The 16,741-nt window shown below is 51.9% G+C and overlaps 2 protein-coding genes across 2 annotated transcripts in view; both read left to right on the top strand.

Annotated features, from left to right (window-relative positions):
* Positions 1-8,567, top strand: part of CUNH6orf89 (chromosome unknown C6orf89 homolog) — a 21,119-nt gene extending 12,552 nt beyond the window's left edge. Inside the window, exons 3-7 of the mRNA XM_009272872.2 lie at positions 805-959; positions 1,283-1,404; positions 2,589-2,715; positions 3,392-3,515; positions 3,921-8,567. Coding sequence (XP_009271147.1) covers positions 805-959; positions 1,283-1,404; positions 2,589-2,715; positions 3,392-3,515; positions 3,921-4,006 — 614 coding nt within the window. The 3' untranslated portion in view covers positions 4,007-8,567. The remainder of the gene's footprint in view (positions 1-804; positions 960-1,282; positions 1,405-2,588; positions 2,716-3,391; positions 3,516-3,920) is intronic.
* A 2,507-nt stretch (positions 8,568-11,074) lies between these two features.
* The window catches only part of PI16 (peptidase inhibitor 16), a 6,364-nt gene continuing 697 nt past the window's right edge, over positions 11,075-16,741 (top strand). Inside the window, exons 1-5 of the mRNA XM_009272965.1 lie at positions 11,075-11,228; positions 13,729-13,947; positions 14,575-14,684; positions 15,489-15,577; positions 16,034-16,542. Of these exons, the coding sequence (XP_009271240.1) occupies positions 11,076-11,228; positions 13,729-13,947; positions 14,575-14,684; positions 15,489-15,577; positions 16,034-16,542 (1,080 nt within the window). The 5' untranslated portion in view covers position 11,075. The remainder of the gene's footprint in view (positions 11,229-13,728; positions 13,948-14,574; positions 14,685-15,488; positions 15,578-16,033; positions 16,543-16,741) is intronic.

The following is a 16,741-nucleotide window of genomic DNA, read 5'->3' as shown; positions in this document are numbered from 1 at the left end:
TTAAACATCTCCCCATTGGATAAAGGCGGCAGAACCGGGGCTGTCCCTGCCACGAAATGAGAGCTGTGTCCTTTTGCTGCGGCGGCTGCCCCTGCCGATCCTTTAGCATAGAAATACGTGGGGCATTCAGCATTATCGGCTCTTGTCCTGTTCATTCAGCGCTGCAACAGGTCTCTTCTGTCAATGTTTACTTACTTTTTTGTGCTGGGAGGGCTGTTAAGTTGGAGGAGGGAGGCAGGATATAGGCATCAAGTAATGGTTTCGCGTAAAAGTTGAATTTTTGAAGGTGTAAACATATGCAGCGTTCATTGTAGGCCAGTTCAGCCGATTGTGGTGTAACAACGATTTCTGGAATTTAAAACGGATTTAAAATTTAGTTGTGGTCCAGGGGTTCCTCATGCCTTCTTGGTGTCTCCTTGATAACGTGTGGGGATTGCTCTTTTGCTTGTGGACTTATTTCAGCTTTTTTGCACTATATATGGTGGTTGCCATCCTTCTGTTGATAATGAAAGGGTAACTTAGCCTGTATGCCTCATATATACAGAGAATTGGAATTTCCATGAAGCTCTCCCATTTGTCACAACCCCGAGCCGTATCTCCAAAGTCTTCAGCCTGTGCTGGAAACGTTCGGTGATGAGTTCCCTGCCCTGGTGAAGCTTGCTCTTTTTGAGTAACTTATAGCCATCGGAAGCTATAAGAAATCTCCGTGTTTCATGTTAGGGACAATGAGTTTATCATCGAGTCTGTCTCCTTTCCATTTCATTTTTGGTCTTATTAAACATGTTTCTCTTGTTTCCTCCCAAGAATGCCAGGACTGGTGGGCAGCAGGTTGCAGACAGAACACTTCTACGCTTCCCGCAAACTGCACGGTCTGTTCTGCTGTGAAAAGCCTTCAGATAGTGACAGACTTCGAAGAACTATCAGAAAAGCTCCAGAGGTCTCAGCCTTTTCTAATCAAGGTAATGCATGGATTTGAAAGGCTGGATGATTAGTCTGAACTCTTGAATAGTACCAGCCAAAGATCCCTGTCCGGTATTTTCAACCACAAACTGCTGATTGAGGTAGAACGTATATCTAAGACGACGTTTAGCCCTAGTTTAAAGATGTCAGGGAGTGAGGAGCTCACTGCATCCTCAGCAAGTTGTTCCTCTGACTAATTATCATTGTGGTTGGAAACTTAGCGATCCAGATGTGCCTCTTGGACGTTCTTTGGCGGGATGGAAATGGGAGCAGGGAGGAACCCCAGGTGCACAGCTTTTATCTTTGTTTTGTGTCGTTTAAGACAGGGCAGCATCTCTCCTATGAAGAACTGAAGCATTTTCAGTCCCAGGATCCAGAACTGGCAGAGGTTATAATAGAAGAGAATTCAGCTGAGTTGTGGAGCTGCCCGTTTTTCTTTCCCTGGTGAGTCAAAGGCAAAACACCTGACAGATGTATACATCCTTTCTGCAGGGGTGCCCAGGCTTTTTGCTTGCGCGAACTACCAGGAGCTTGCAAGTTGCACTTTAGCTGGAGGGAAGGGGAACAGGAGCAGGTTAGTCTTCTGTCTGCCTGCAGTGACTGCTCGGTCCTGTTCTTCAGGCCGTACGTTAATCATCTGGGCTGTGGTCTGATCACATGAGGCAACGGGTTTACATTTCTAATCACCTCTGTCTGCTCAGTGGAAATGCTCCACCATTAGCGCTGACTGAGAAGAGGAGCCATGACTTTTGCAAAACACTGAGAAGAAACAGAAAGCTAAGGGATCCTGTAATTTGTGTCTGGTCTCATGCAGGAAAAACGGCCTACCCTAATCCTGGCCCTTTGTTAACTGCGCTAAAGCCCTTAGCGTGGCTACAAGACATTTGAACAATTCAGAGCTCTCTAAGGTTGCAGAGCAACCCAGTGTGTTAGCCAAGTCTTTTCATGTGGAGAAGAGTGAGAAGCGATGTGGGAAGGTGCCACCTGGTGTGGAGCAGGCTCTCTAGCACGTTTGTACGAGCAAAGGAGCAGTGTCCAAGTAGACTTGGAGAAGGGCGTGGTAGAGTCTGTGCTTTGGCTAATGCTTAGATGGGATCTTCTTGCTGCGCTTCTCGACCGCAGCACTGGTAGGCGGATGATCAGGGTACAGAAGTATTAATCATGTCAAGCCACTAGACAGAGATGTAAAAATAACAAGCCCCATCCTGCCTTTTCCAGTTGCATTCCCTGGCCTAGAGAATAGACTTGGGTTCCCCCTGCCTTGCCATGTGGTTTCAGTTAGGGTTGTGTACAATGCCACCTCTCTGCATCTTTTGTAATTAATGGATCCGATCAATGACTCAGATCATTTTAAGGGAAGAGGGGAGGGAAATTAAGTTTAGGCATCCATGATGATCTGTATGTTCCCTGTTTACGTGCTCCTGCTGCAGGTACTAAGAGGAAGATATGAAGGAGCACAAGTTTAGAAGCTGAGAGGTCGAATTTTGCTCCTAGGGGCTAGTCTATCAGCAGGCTGTTTATCAAGCATGAATATTTGTGAAGAATTTTGATCTTGGAAGTAGCCTTTTAAATACAAGCATTATCATCGCATGATATTTCTTTAATATGGGTTGGTTTGTTTTATTTAGGAATAAATCTGTGAATAAAACTCGGATTCTGCAGGAATTTTTCCCCACTTCCTCTTTGCTGTCCTTCCCCAAGACAGTGTCCCTGGAGAGCTGCTTCCTCATCCACCATCCAGATTTGGGGAATAAGGTGAGAAATTCATCTCGGAGACATTATCTCCCTGTCTGTGAATTGTCCTCCAGAAGCTCCAAGTCTTTGGGGGATTTGCAGGACATTTTCAGCTGATACAATCCTGATAGAAGGATTTAGGGTTGTATCAGTTCTGTCCACCCCTGCGTAATGTGGCAGCTCAAGGTTGCTGTACTACCCAGAAGTCCTGTCTAGTTTTGTGCAGGTGGTACACCGCGTCCATCTCCCTCAGCAGTTAGAGATGCCTGTGTGGTGTCCCAGCTCTGTTCACATTTATGTCCTGGCCTTGCTCTGGAGCTGGGTGAGGGGATGGTCTTTTTGTGTACAGTTGGGCAGAATTCATTTAAGAGTTGTGTTTTAGGAGCTGTTCCTGGCACTAAGTCTCACCCATTCTGAGATACCTGCCATGGAGCCGTTTCACTGAAGATAGTGACACTTCAGGCTTCTAGCCTGATCTCCTCCTTCGTCTTCTTGCGGGCTTTGTGGGTGTGGAGGGTCTGCATTGCCTTGGACAGAAGAGGGGAGGAGGACCCTTGCATGCAGCTGACCTCAGCTATGATCTACTGGTAACTGGAGGGAGCAGCAAACCTGTGGTCACCTTGCTGCAGGGCTTGTTTCATCAGACAGACCCAAGAAAAGCTAGCAAGGCTTTTGAAATATTGTCCTCTCATCCTAGAGCTACAGTTTGCACAGCCTCTTTGCTGTTGGAAGTGGACAGCTCACCCTGACTGTTGTACCTCTGGACAAGTGCAGAGGACACTGTGAGATGTTCAAGGTGGAGCTGGAAGCTGGAGATTTGGGTGAGTACCGGTGCTGTAGCATGCAGGGTCTGGGAGATCCCTTGGAGTCAGGAGACTGCTTCCAGCTGGGTCTTTTCTGTCTGACACCTGAGAAGGTGGTGGGTGCCATTACCACCTCCAAACTGGTGTGTGCCTGCTTGTAGCAGTACAGAGGAGTGATCATTCTGGACTGGGAGTTTGTGACCTGGAACACAAACAACAGGATACCATGAGATGCTCAGTGTGAAAACCGAGCAGTGTGGGCTACGCAAGGCACAATGCTCTGCTGGGTGTTGCAAACCCAGCATGTCATTGAGGGCGGTGTCTTTCCAAAGAGCTTCTGCGTACCCCCATCGCTTCATGGGAAATGTGAGCAGTCAGTAAACACGGATTCATCTAATACGGCCTCTGTTGCATCTTCCAAAGGTTATGCCAGCGCAGATTACTGGACGATGAGCTTCATGGCCAAAGGGACAGAGCCGGCGGTTGTTTGCGACGGAGCTGCTAGCTAAGGACGGTGGGGTGGGAAAACAGAGCTGTTTCCAGGACAAGAAGACTTTCAGCTTTGAAGCCAAGGCAACGTCTTGAAAGCGATAGAGCTGGGGCAACTGGGGCAGGCAGCTTTGCCACCCTGCATGTTTACAGTGTTTAAAAATGACTGTTTTCCTGACCCTTGAGGTAATTCTTTGCCTTTCCTCAAATGTATTTTGGGAGAAGCGCAAGCTATTTATGACCTTCCCTGTCCCCTCAGGTAAGCCCTGGGTTTGCAGCAAAGGGTTTTTTCCAGGAGCAACGGAGGGATTTCTCAGGATGAGATTCACCTTGTGTCCTTTGTGAATTATGGCACTTCTGAAACTTCCTGGGGGGTTTGGGAGTGGAGGGGGTGTGTGACATTTCTGTGTACATTCCTCCTGAGGAGGAAGCTTTGAGCCTGTCTTGTCAGGCTAGCTCTATAAAGGGAATGAATGGTGATGTGTCCCAACTCCACCCCATCCCTCCATCACGTACATAGCTGTGTGCCTCAGTAGTGTGCCCCGCAAAGCCAATCTCGGCTCCGTGCTCCAGGGCTGAGATGAGCCTTGCAGCCTAAGGGCAGAGACCCTCACCCACTGCATCGTTCTTGTACCAAAAGAATCTGTTCAGGCCTCTTCTTTGTGTCTTGTGATCGCTCTTCTGCGGTCCTCTATCAGCAGGTTGTGAGTGAGTCAAATAGTAACTGCTTTTTTTTTTCCCCCACCTCCTTTCCTACAAAAATACTGGTGCAAGTTTTAGCGGTGATGGTGCCGAGAGTGCGGTAGTTCTGGATGGAGAAGGGGCTAGGTGCAGAGCAGCTCTGTACAAGTTTCATCTTCTGATTGTGCACCTAAGACACCAGGGCTGCATGACCGTTCTCATATACTCCTTGCTTTGAGAGGTGCCGCCTGCGTTCCCAGCCCAGGGTACCTACGGGAGCACCTGAAAACTTCCTCATCCCTGGCATTTTTTGCATCAACTCCTTCCAGACCTGGAACTCTGTCTTCAGAATGAACGTTGGTTTTTTCCTGAGTCCTTTCCAAGCTGCCTTCGCATGCTTCCTGTTGCTTGAGCACTGCTTTATCCAATGCCCTGAGAGAGGCTCGGTTTCAGTGTTTGCAGGCTGCGGATGCTGCGGTCCCTTCCAAGTCTGATCCTTTGGGTCTGATCCTGCTGTTGAAGATCATTTACAGATGTGTCAGGCTGAACTCATAGGCCAGGGCTGGGGTTCAGGACATACTCTCACAGTTGTTAATATGGAATTGGGAGGGGTTTTGTTTGAAAGCAAGTTAACTCTGTTCTCAGGAGCGAGAACCTTTTCCTCTGTAAATATTTTAGGTACGCATAAAATGACAGATTGGAAAAATGTCTGTCCAGTGTTTGTTTTTGAGCAAGACCAGGAGAATGGGAGCAAACATCGTACTAATCTTATTAGGGTCTGACAAAAGCTGCCAAGTGGGATGACGCTCCCGTACAAGGATAAGGCAGAGGACAGTTCCTGCTCCAAAGAATTTAGTCTGAGGCCTTGACGCTACAAACATTTCTATGCATAACGCTTGTTTTTTCTCCTGTAAACAAATAAGGACAACCCCAGCACCCCGGTCAGTCTGCGTGCCTGGCCCTCGACACTGGACCAACACGCACCAGATCTAGTAGAACCAAAGGGGGAGAGTCTGACTCTCTCAGGACAGAAAAGGACTAATTTAATTTGTAGCAAAATATTAAAGGGAATTGGATTAATAAGACTTCTGCTAGTATTGTTAATGCTTGGGGTGTGTTTTACACTTGTGACACTACATGCAATCTTGTACGTGCCAAGACACACACGCCACCCCTCTCCCTCCTCTTAAAGCCTGGGTCTTAGTTCATGGAAATTCATGAGTTTGGTGATGGCAGAATTAGGGCCTCGTTAGTGACTGTTGCTATTTACACTTTGGCAGCTTCTCAAGTCAAATTCAAAGGCTGACAAGGCTACTTCACCTCTTACTGCTTTTGTACCTGATCCATTTCTGTAGAGCATTTCGTTAGAGATGCATACGGAGAGAACCTGCTGGACCCGTTATTGCTGAGATTGCAGGTGGTTTGGTGATGTTGTTACTTCTAAGTGTCCTTGAATGTAACTTGTAAAAGAGCTGCGGAGGCAATTCTCAAGTGTCTGCGAAATGCCCGTGTTTTGTGAGTAACGCTTAAGCCGTTGTGGCTGTCTGGCTCCTTTGGGAAGAAGCAGAGAAAATGGATCTGTTTATGGTTGCTGTTTGGATTGGGGGGAAAGGGGGAGCTCTAGGGCAGGTTTGTGCCTACTTAGCAAAAGTGCTCTCACGTATTGCTTCTCCCCTCTGCAAAGAGCTGCAGCTGGTTGGACAGAAGATGGTGAAGCTGGACTGTTTGCAGATCAGCTTTCCAAGTGCACTTTATGGTTTCTGCATAAGTTTCCAGATCTGTGTCTAGGCGATACATTGCATATGTCCCAACCTTGCTCCCTTTGGAGTTTACATCATTTGTTTTTAAACTTTCAGTATATTTTCTCTTCCTCTTCCAAAAGCTGTAAGGAATTAGCTGCTAAACTAAAACAGGAGGGCAATTCTTCTGCTGATAAAGAGCTGATTTTTGGCCCTAGCCGCTGTTGAGTGCAGAGCCCCAGTCTGTAGCACGGCTTCTAGAGCAGCTCCTGTCTTCTGCTGCCAGAGAAGTAGTGCTAATGCCTTCCGCATCGCAACACGGGCGAGGAGCCGGGATGGAAAACTCAGAGGTGAGGCCAAAGTGGCAAAAGTAGGATGGCCGAAAGGAGATGTTGACACCTTGGCCAAATGGCTGCAAGCGAGCCCTGGTCATCGTTCTCATCCGGGGCTCCGGCTTCACAGAGCCTTTCCAAAGGCTGCAGGAGGCTGTGACTTCCCTAGAGAGCCTGGCGGCTCCCGGTGATCTGCTGAGGCTGAACTGGGGGGAATGTGGCTATTTTCTCAGCTATTGAGGCATCGCGGTGACAGACGTGATCGGACGAGTCACAGAGGGTGTGCGTCCCATCGTGGTCTCCCTCGCCTCTAGCTTCACTTTGGCACTTGCGGGTATCCAAGCATATGTGCTGGTTTGGACAGGCCCCCACTCCCCACCCTGGCCAGCTCAGAGGGGTGCCCAGTCAACGCATGCGTCCCACTTTTTTTAAAAACTATTTGTGTGCTTTAGAGCTCTTTGCCTGCGAGCTGGGAGATGGACTCCTGCTCACCCGACGTCCCAGAGGCTGCAAAGCTGCTCTGAAATCACACCAGCGAGGCGCAGGAATCCGTGCTACCCGAGAACCCAGTGGGCAGAGGTGCAGAGTGGTCCTTTCTCCACTTGTCAGGCTAGAAAGATGGGCTGTCACCCGTCAGCTGGGCGGGAGGATTGTGGTTTAAAGCTGGTTTCCAAAAGCAGGGGTCATTGACCGTTGGTCTTGGTCAGTCCTGAACTCAGGGTAACTGAAAGGAGGAGAAAGGAGTAGTATTACTTACTTCAGTACCAGGAAATCAGCATCCCCTACGGGAGCCAAGCTGCCAGTTTCTATGGATTTTTTTTTTTTCTTTTTTCTTTTAACTCCCCACTGGCATTGCACACACAAATTCCCTTTCTAGGGTCGGGTTTCCCGGGAGTCTCGGGCCTTTAGCTTTTCCCGCTAGTCCTCTCGCTGAAATGGTCTGGCAGAGAAGCTGGTTTTACTGGGCTGGATCAAAGCACCTCCCTTCTCTGGTGGCTGGCCTCCCCAGCTTTCTAGCAGCAAGCCTTGCACGCCCTTCCGCAGCAAGTCCCGCTGGCGGCGTGGGAACACCCCGAGCGAGAGGAGGTGGGGAGCAGGAGAGCATCTCGTTACTAAAGATGCAAGCTCTACAAACTCCAGCATCGCAGAAAGGTGATCCTGCCTTTAAACCCCCGCGTTCGCCTCTGTAACGCTGCTCCGGGGAGTGAAGTTTGCAGGATCCGCCCAATCCCAGGCTCAGTGGTCCACGTTTAGCCCCGTGGCCCCCAAGAGAGAACCGAGCGCTTTCTGGGGTGAGGCCATTTTGGTGGGCCTTGCCGTGGGCGCACAAAGAGCTCTTGCTTCCTGCAAACCAAACTTTCCCCTCTTCATAAATTTTACATGTAGAACTATATATTCTCCTCTTCAGGAAACTCCTTCTTGTAAAGGATAGATTTACTGTCCTGCTGAGTTAAACAAGGGAGATGCTGGACTTCCCCTTTGCTTTGGAGATTCAAACAAATGACAGGTGATTTATTTTTAGCATTATCTCGCTGTCTGTGGGGAAGGGGAGGCATGTTACAAAGGCTCAGGGGCGCTGGGAAGTAAAGCTATATATGCATAAAGACTGTTTCAATGCTGAACACTATAAATTCAGTGGCGGATAAAAAAAAGAATGTAAATATGCACTTAATGCAGAATTTTATGGATGGTCGTAATTTAATATATTGCAAACTTTGTAAATACTTGGAAAAAGCCTGTAAAGTGTGTAAATAAATGAGATTTGTATGTAAGGAGAATTAAAAAAGTTTTTACTTTTTGCAATTAAATACAAGCGTTAATGCACCTTTTCCCCTTTGCTGATTTTTTTTTTTTCCTCTTTTCATGTTGCATGTCTGCCATGGAGGGGTTATTTAACCCTTTTTAGGGCACTGTTTCTAAGTGGAAGTGTCATTTTAAGTGAAAAGGCGGAACACTTTTGTTTGGAAAATGTCAAAAGAAACACTTTGGAAAACGTTTTGTCAGTTTTAGCCTGGTTCCCTAAACAAAGTCAATGCGACAGCTCTGCCTCTCCCTCCTTTCTTCCTAATAACAACCTCTGCTCCTTCCTTCACAATTCAGCTTATTTCAGCCAAACCTTGAGGGGTAGAAGACAATAAGCTCCTCCAGAGTTCATAAAAACAGGCAAGTAGAGGAGAGAAAGATCCCGCTACTACCGGGACAATGCGTTAGCCTTGTTCGGCACCAGAGAAGCCGCGCTGAAGACGCTCGAGACATCGAGTCAGTAGAAAACCGGGCTTTGTTGCTTCTGCAGTGCAGAGCTGTGCCTTTCTGGAGCCCACTGGCCTTGAGCCAGACCCTGCACCCCCCGTCAGGTGTCGGCGTGCAGCTCCTGTCGCCTGTGCCGAGGCTGCTGGCTCCCCGGGGCTGCGGTGGACGGGCTGTTCCTTGAGTGAGCAGAAGCAAAGCCGCATTCCTCACGCGCTTACCTAATGCCGGCTGGACACGAGCTTGTCAGCTCCAGGGTGGGGCTTGGACCTCGTGCTGTTAATCTCGATGCTTCAGACATTGGCTCCAGAAAGAGCCGGCGGGGCAGGTTGGGGAGTTGAGAAATGGCCCTGCACCCCCTTTGCCAGCAGCTGCGCCTGACCTTGCCGAGTGCATCGGCTGTTACTCACACTTCCCCATGAGCCACGTGCCCCGGTTGTGACTCCTCCAGGGCTGTTTTCTCTTCCCCACGAGCACGGTGCGTCCCATTTTCCTTAATCCTTGTTGCTGCGCTATCTCCTGCGAGGCTTGGGATGCTGTAGTGCCAGGGGCTACGTGGAGCTTGGCCCTTCATCTCCGCATCGCGTTTGCAGAGAGCAGTACGTGCGTTGGGGTCTTCTCAGCACTGCCTCGTTCTTCATGAGCCAGGCCACGGCGAGCTGGCCGACAGGAGTTGGAGCCGGTGTTGATCCTTTCTAGATGTTTCTCCAGGTCTCTGGAGATGCGGCAGCAGAGCTTTTGAGGTGTCTCATGATGGAGACAGGTTTGCCTTGACCCAGGTTCCAGGCCTGCAGTTCGCCTTAGCAATAAATGGGAACCTTTGAGTTTGACCAGATGAGTTGAAGGTAGCCTGTTGAGCTGTTAGCCTCAGACCCTGCTTGCAGAAATTGTTGGACTATTGAGAGTATGGTAGACACTGGACCTAACGAAGGTGAAGGTAATATGCAGAGGTAAGAGATTTGGGGAGCAGTAGGAGAGCTGTTGTGGCAAGAGAGGTGATCAGCGTGGTCCAAAGCAAAAGGAAAAATGGCAAAGCGTTGCCTGGGGAGCTGGGAGGGGAGAGGGGGAGGCAGAGCCGACAGCGTGTGATTAACTTGGCTCTGCTAGCCAGAGCTGCCCACCCCCTGATCCTTTCTAATAGCCTGCGATCCCCAAAGGCAGCTCCTGGAGCAGAGCCGGGGCGGTTGCACAATCGCAGATGGGGAGGAAGAGGCTGCAGGCAGGCTGGAGGGTCTCTGCCAGACAGTCTCCATGGCGGGGCGACTCGGGACACCTGATGTTGAGCCCTCCAGGTGTCTGCCTGGGGAAGGAGCACAGCCTGCCCCTGCAGATTCCAGCCAGCCCTGAAGGCAGCTATAGGCTCTCGGCTCCCCTTTTTTGGGGGCAATTTCAGCTCTATATCCTGTTCTTCCTCTCCTGCTCGCCCTTCTCCAGATGGCACGGGGAAGGGGCATCAACCCTCTGCTTACCCCCACCTTCCCAGCAGGCTGGGGGAGCCCCGGGGGGGCCGTTCCTCAGCTGCCCACTGCTCTCCCCCCAACACGGCCGGTGCACAGACAGGGGCCTGGACAGGGTGGGCTCTGACTCCCAGCTGGGGAGTTGCTGTGCTGCAAACTGTTCTCAGCAGTTGCATCTTGTTGCCTTCGTTTCTAGACGCAGCTGCATTCCAGGGACAGGGGAGGACCCTCGTGTAAAACAGGGCTTTGCTGGTTGCTTAGGGATTATTATTACAGTTTAGGAGAAAAGGGACAGGAGGTAGAAGAGAGGACCCGTAACTGAGGGCTAAGGGGATGTCTGAGGTTTGGAGCAGCAGAGGTTTGGATGAAAAATGCCAATCCGGGGATTGTGATTCAGGCACAGGGTCTGTCTCGGGGAGTGGACCCTGCACCCTCGGCACCAGCCGTACTGCTGCTTCTCCATCAAGGCCAATATGTGAGATGGGTGTGTACCGTGTGGCTCCGAAAGTGCTCTAATAAAGAAATACATTTCCTCCCCAATCTTCAAGCTGTTGGGTGTTCCTTGCTTTTGGGAGGTGCTTTAAATCTGACTGCCAGAGCCGTGGGCTGCTAAGAGCAGAAGCTGGCTGAACGATGCTGAGCTCAGGTCTTCCTCCTGTTTTCCTGTTGCTCACAGCGCTGGAGCTGAGCTGGTCCCTGAGCGATGAAGAAAAGAAGATAATCTTGGATGGGCATAATAAATACCGCTCGCAGGTCTCTCCTCCTGCTATGGATATGCTGAAGATGGTAAGTGGCTTTTATTGCAGGGGAATGTCGGAGGGTGTTTGTGTAGCGCAAGCCTCGATCTTAGTGCTAGGAGTGATCACGGTGTTCTTAGGGGAGGCAGAGCAATTCTTTTGTAGGGCTACAACTAGGTATCAATGAAGGGGTTCCCTTCCCTCTGAAGAGATGAGTTTGCTTTCACCTGCAGAGTTGTCTCTGATTGTTTGTGGAAGTTCCTAAGTGTGACCCGAGTCCCCTGATGGGCTGTGTGAGGGCGATGCAGCTCTCACTCGCGTGTGCGCCAGCTGGAGCTCCTTGTGATGGGGAGGAAAGGCAGGCGAGACATTGCCGTGAGCAGGTGCCCCAGGCTGGAGGGGGAATCCTGCTGTGTGGGGCATCGCCTGGGGCGTTTTATTTGCCTTTGCAGGTGAATGGGCTTCTATCTATAGGAGGGAACGTCAACTTCAAACATGACAACTAGGTCATTCAGTTATTTGGGCTTTCCATCACTCTCCTAATCCCCACCATGACTTGTGCATGGCTGTCTTGGAAGTGAGGGATCTCCCATTTTGCTTGGGGAAACTGAGTCAGGTGCCCGCCATCACTTGCGGCTGCAGTGGCAGCAAAAATGAGTTCTCGAGCTAGTGCCGCTTTTTGTCTTTTTTGGACCCTTGATTTGATTAAAATTCGGCTATCGTGTCTTATCTTGCACCGCATGTGATTTTCCTCACTGTTTGCAACACGCGTGGAGGAGGAGGACAAGCGTTTATCATGGATAGTTGGAGTGCTTTGCTCTTTCGGTCACCGAGTGCTTGGAGGAGAACTCCCTGCCTGGCCCAAAAGTTGCAGAGGCTGAATTAAACCTTTGTGGGCTGGTAAATGGGAGCTTGCTGAGCAAATGAAGGAAAAAGCTCTGTTCAGGTATAGGGGGTCTGACTAGTGACTTCAGACTCAAAGGGGATAGAGCGAGGACCCTAAGCACCACGATCCCACGACAACCGCCAGAGCAAGGCACGGAAAACTTGGAGAATAAGGGTTTTGGAACCAAAGCCTTAGAGAACGCCTGAGGGAAAAAATCTCTCAGGGTCCTTAAGCCAGCAGCAATTCTGAACCAGTGACTGCTGCTCCTGGCTGAAGCTTTGATTGCAGATCGCGTGCTTTGAGATACTCCAGTCCACAGCGTTGCTCTGCTTCTGCTTAAACATACAGGACCCGCTCACGGTCCAGAGCCAAAGGCTTTTTTTTTTTGGAAGCACAACAAATGTCTAGCTTACAGCAGCAGAGGTTTTCCATGAGGGTGCCGTCCTTGCCTCCCTCCCAGGACGTTTGCTTGGGCTGTCTTCACCTCCAAGTTCACCTGCTGCCGTGGCACCGTGCCTGGCTGAGGTGAGCCCGCGCTTCTGTTTGGGACATGGATCTGGTTGCTGTGGAAATAGTTAGGCGATGGGGGGGATACATAGTCTAAAGCCACTTTTCTTTTTTAATGAGGCAAATCCTGCAGGTGTGAGTCCCCTGTTTATGGAGCCCAGCTCCATGCCGGAGGGAGAGGGGCGTGCACTCCTCAAACTGGGTTTCCAGCCATCGCTCTCAGCCTGGCTTGGGGCCGTGGTGGGAGGTCAACCAACACTCTGTGCGCCCATCCAGATACTTTGGTGTTTCCTTCCCCCCCGAGTCCCTTAGCGCTGCTGCTCAAGGGCCTGTCCACATCCCCCCAACACCCTGATGGTGACGTGCTCTGCATCAGGGCCATGCCCTGTCCCCCTTTGGATCCAGCCCTGGCTCCGGCCGGGAAGGTCCCCCTCTTAGGATCTGCCGGTTGCTGGGCTGCCTTCCAGCTCAGTGCAGAAGCAAAGCTGCTGTCTCCATCAAATGGTGCAAGGACAGTCCAAACAGCTGCAGCGTAGGGTTCCCCGTATGCCTCCCTGCGAGAAAACCTCTCCTCCTCCTCCTCCCGCGTATCAACGCGGCCGGCGGGGGACTGCGGGCCGGTGGGCTTAGCTGGCGGCAGGGCCCCTGCCGCTCCGGAGGGGGCTCTTGGCAGGCAGCCGGCCGGCCACGTCTTGGATCCAGGCGAACAGATGATGTTTCCCAGGAGCGCGTGCTCCCAGGCTCTGTGCAGCTGCTGGGGAAGATGTGTCCCGCTCTCCTCCCATCCCCACCCTGGTCAAAGAGGGATGTCCCCAGGCCCCCTCCTGTGTGACCCAGGGTGAGTTTCCTGCCTTCTTTCATCCGACTCCACGGTTTCTCCACGCTGAGTTGAGGATGCTCCATGATGATGATAGAGATGCTCCGGGCAACGTTGTGAGAGCTGTGCTGATGCACTGACCTCCTGTTTGACCTATAAGCTAAGGTTTGGTTTGTGCTGGGACTGGCTGTGGAGCTCCCCTCTCCTGAGGACTGTGTTGGGTAGGGATTTGAATTTTACTCATGAATGGGGAAATTGTGGCCAGAGAGCCCAGCGGTCCTTGTGTATGTCGGAGAGCCCCGTGTCCCTCTCCGTATGCTGATGCCGAGCTCCTTTCAGAGCTGGGACACGGAGCTGGAGGCCTTTGCTCAAGCCTATGCAGAGAAGTGCATCTGGGACCACAACAAGGAGAGGGGACGACGGGGGGAAAACCTCTTTGCTATGGCCCCAACCCTGGACCTGGAATTCGCTGTGGAAGACTGGAATGGGGAGGAGAAATACTACAATCTGACGACTTCCACGTGTGTCCCCGGGCAGATGTGCGGCCACTACACCCAGGTACCAAGCTGGTGGGGCAGAGGGATGGAGTTGTCGGGAAAGGAGCTGTACCAGAGCCCCAGCTCCTCCCAGAGTCTTTGCAAAGGGATGGGGAACGAGGCAGGAATCACAACGATACAGGGGGGCTTGGGCATGGCGCCAGCCACGACCAGCCTTTTTGGAGAAGACCTCTTTTAAACAAGCTCTGCAGCCCTTTTTGGCTACTCGGCAGAGCTGGGTGCCAGCTTGTCTTAGGCAGAGATACGAGGTCTCGGTGTTTCTTCACAGCTAGGGTGGGAGCAAGGAGGAGCAGAGATGGTGGTGGTAAATATGAGGATGGATGCATGGAGGGTTGCAGGACCAAAGCAGAGATGGTGATGCTCTACCTGGGTAGACTATATGGTAGGAAAGCTGTGGCACTTGGATGTGCGGACTGCAGCCCTAGGTTGGGAAGGTGATCCAGGCAGGGGCAAGGGGCAGGATCCTGAATGCTAAAGCAACGTGGGGATGTGGGATCTGGGGCACACACTGAGATGAGGGGGACGTTGGTGTGGTGACAGAGCAGCCTTCAAGGCCAGGGGACAGATTGCCAACAGGGTGTCCGCCTTCCTCCAGTCACCTCACCTTCACCCCTGGTCTTTGCCTTAGGTGGTCTGGGCAAGCACCCATCAGATCGGCTGTGGGGCCAAGTTTTGTGAGACGATCGATGGAATTGAAACAGAAGACATGTACCTGCTTGTTTGCAACTATTATCCCCCGTAAGTCCCATGCCTCGCGTGGCTTGGTGCATCTTGACGGGGTTTCTGTGCTGGAAATGTCCTTCCTTCAGTCCCTATAGCAGAGCAGGATTTGGCCTTGTTCAGAAAGAAAAGCGAAGCAATTCCAAGAAAGGCCTTTGTTATCTTGGGTTGGTCACAGAGGAAGGAAGGGTTGTGTGGTGATCCTTGCCCGTGATTGCGACTGCTGAGGTCTGGTTCAGCTCCTGGCCCAGACCTGAGGAGGGGGGTCCCCGCCGAGAGCTGCCCAAGGCTGATGCTGCAGTAGCTGAGGGTACAACCGGCAGCTCCCTGCTCTGTGTCTTGTTCTTCCCCGTCGGCAGCAGCAGTCGCCTGGGGTGGAGAAGCACGTTTGCACCAGCAGGAAGGGTTGGACATGGGAGGAGAGGTGGGTGGCTGCTTGCAAAGCTCTGGGACTAGCCTTGGGGACCACTTGCTTGGAGCTGGTGAGACCAACAAGAGCGGCCGGTTGCTGCTGACCTTCTTAGGGGTCTTGAGCAGAAGGGAGATGAAATCACGTGTCCAGATGCCCAACGACTGCTCTATTCTAAGGGGTGGGGAAGGATCTGGTCCATGGAGCTGTCTCCCCTGGTTTTAGCAGCCTTGGGGTCAGGCTGTTGAGTAAACGGCACTGACAGTCTGTGGCAGGAGACCAAGACCTGCTTTTTACATTAATCCTGAGTTTTGCCTTGGCTGGGATATTCCAGTTGAATCAGACCCCCTCTTTGGGATGGGTGTTTCCCCCTCTCCTCACACCTTCTTTTTCTTGGCGTCTTCTGCTTCCAGGGGTAATATGAAAGGCCGAAAGCCGTACAAGGAAGGACCCTCATGCTCGCAATGTCCCGAGGGTAGAGTCTGTGTCAACTCCTTGTGTGGTAAGTGAAGCAAAGTGGCACGTGTCCCTTGACAGGCTGCTGGGACTCGGACCCCTGGATTGGGGTCCAAGCTCTGAACCCTCCTGGAGCTATCAGGAAGCCCTGGACCAGCAGTTCCAGGGCTGGATCATGAGACATCGGGTGCGATGGCAGCCCCTAAGACAGGTCAGCTGCCTCAAGATGAGGAGGATCAGACAAGGACCTCGTACCCCCTTAGCCAGCAATTGTTGTCCCATGAGGACGCCCTGATCCCAAGGGGCAGGAGGTTGTGTGAGGGAGATGAGATGTCTCCAGGTTGGGAATCCCAGAGTGTGGGGGATGGCCCAGAGTGACCTGAGAGGGATTGGCTGCTGCTTCACCCCCCAGCTGATTTCTGCTGGCCCTGCTCAGTGCAGGGGATCTGTTGAGGTCAGCTGACCCCAGCCCTAACCCACGGCACTTTTCGTCTCTTACCAGAACCCACTGTAGAAGAGACCACTCCAGCCCCTGTGACAACAAAGGCAAGCCCATCCACCCCAACCACAGCCACACCAAAACCCACAACCACAGCCAAACCAGAACCCGCAACACCAGTGCCCACCACAACCACAGCCAAACCAGAACCCGCAACACCAGTGCCCACCACAACCACAGCCAAACCAGAACCCGCAACACCAGTGCCCACCGCAGCCAAGCCAAGACCCACAACCACGCTCCCAACCACAACCACAGCCAAGCCACCACCCGCAACTACAATCCCAACCACAGCCAAGCCACCACCCAAAACCACACTTCCAACCACAGCCAAACCACCAACCACAACCACGCTCCCAACCACAGCCAAGCCACCACCCACAACCACACTTCCAACCACAGCCAGGCCACAATCCACCACCACAGCCAAACCACCACCCACCACCACGCTCCCAACCACTACAGCCAAGCCACCACCCACAGCCACGCTCCCAACAGCCAAGCCAAAACCCGCAACGCTAGCACCCATCACAACGACAGTCAAGCCAAAACCTGCCACCACGCTCCCAATGACAACCCCAGCCAAGCCAAAACCCACAACACCAGCAGCCACCACAGCCATGGCCAAGACAAAACCCACCATGCCAGCACCCACCACCACTACTGCCAAGCCAAAGCCCACCATGCTAACAACAACCACAACCACTGCTA

The sequence above is a fragment of the Aptenodytes forsteri genome, unplaced genomic scaffold, assembly GCF_000699145.1.
Source record: "Aptenodytes forsteri isolate BGI_AS27 unplaced genomic scaffold, ASM69914v1 Scaffold142, whole genome shotgun sequence".
NCBI classification, from domain to species: Eukaryota; Metazoa; Chordata; class Aves; order Sphenisciformes; family Spheniscidae; genus Aptenodytes; species Aptenodytes forsteri.
This window is presented reverse-complemented; position numbering and strand designations above follow the sequence as displayed.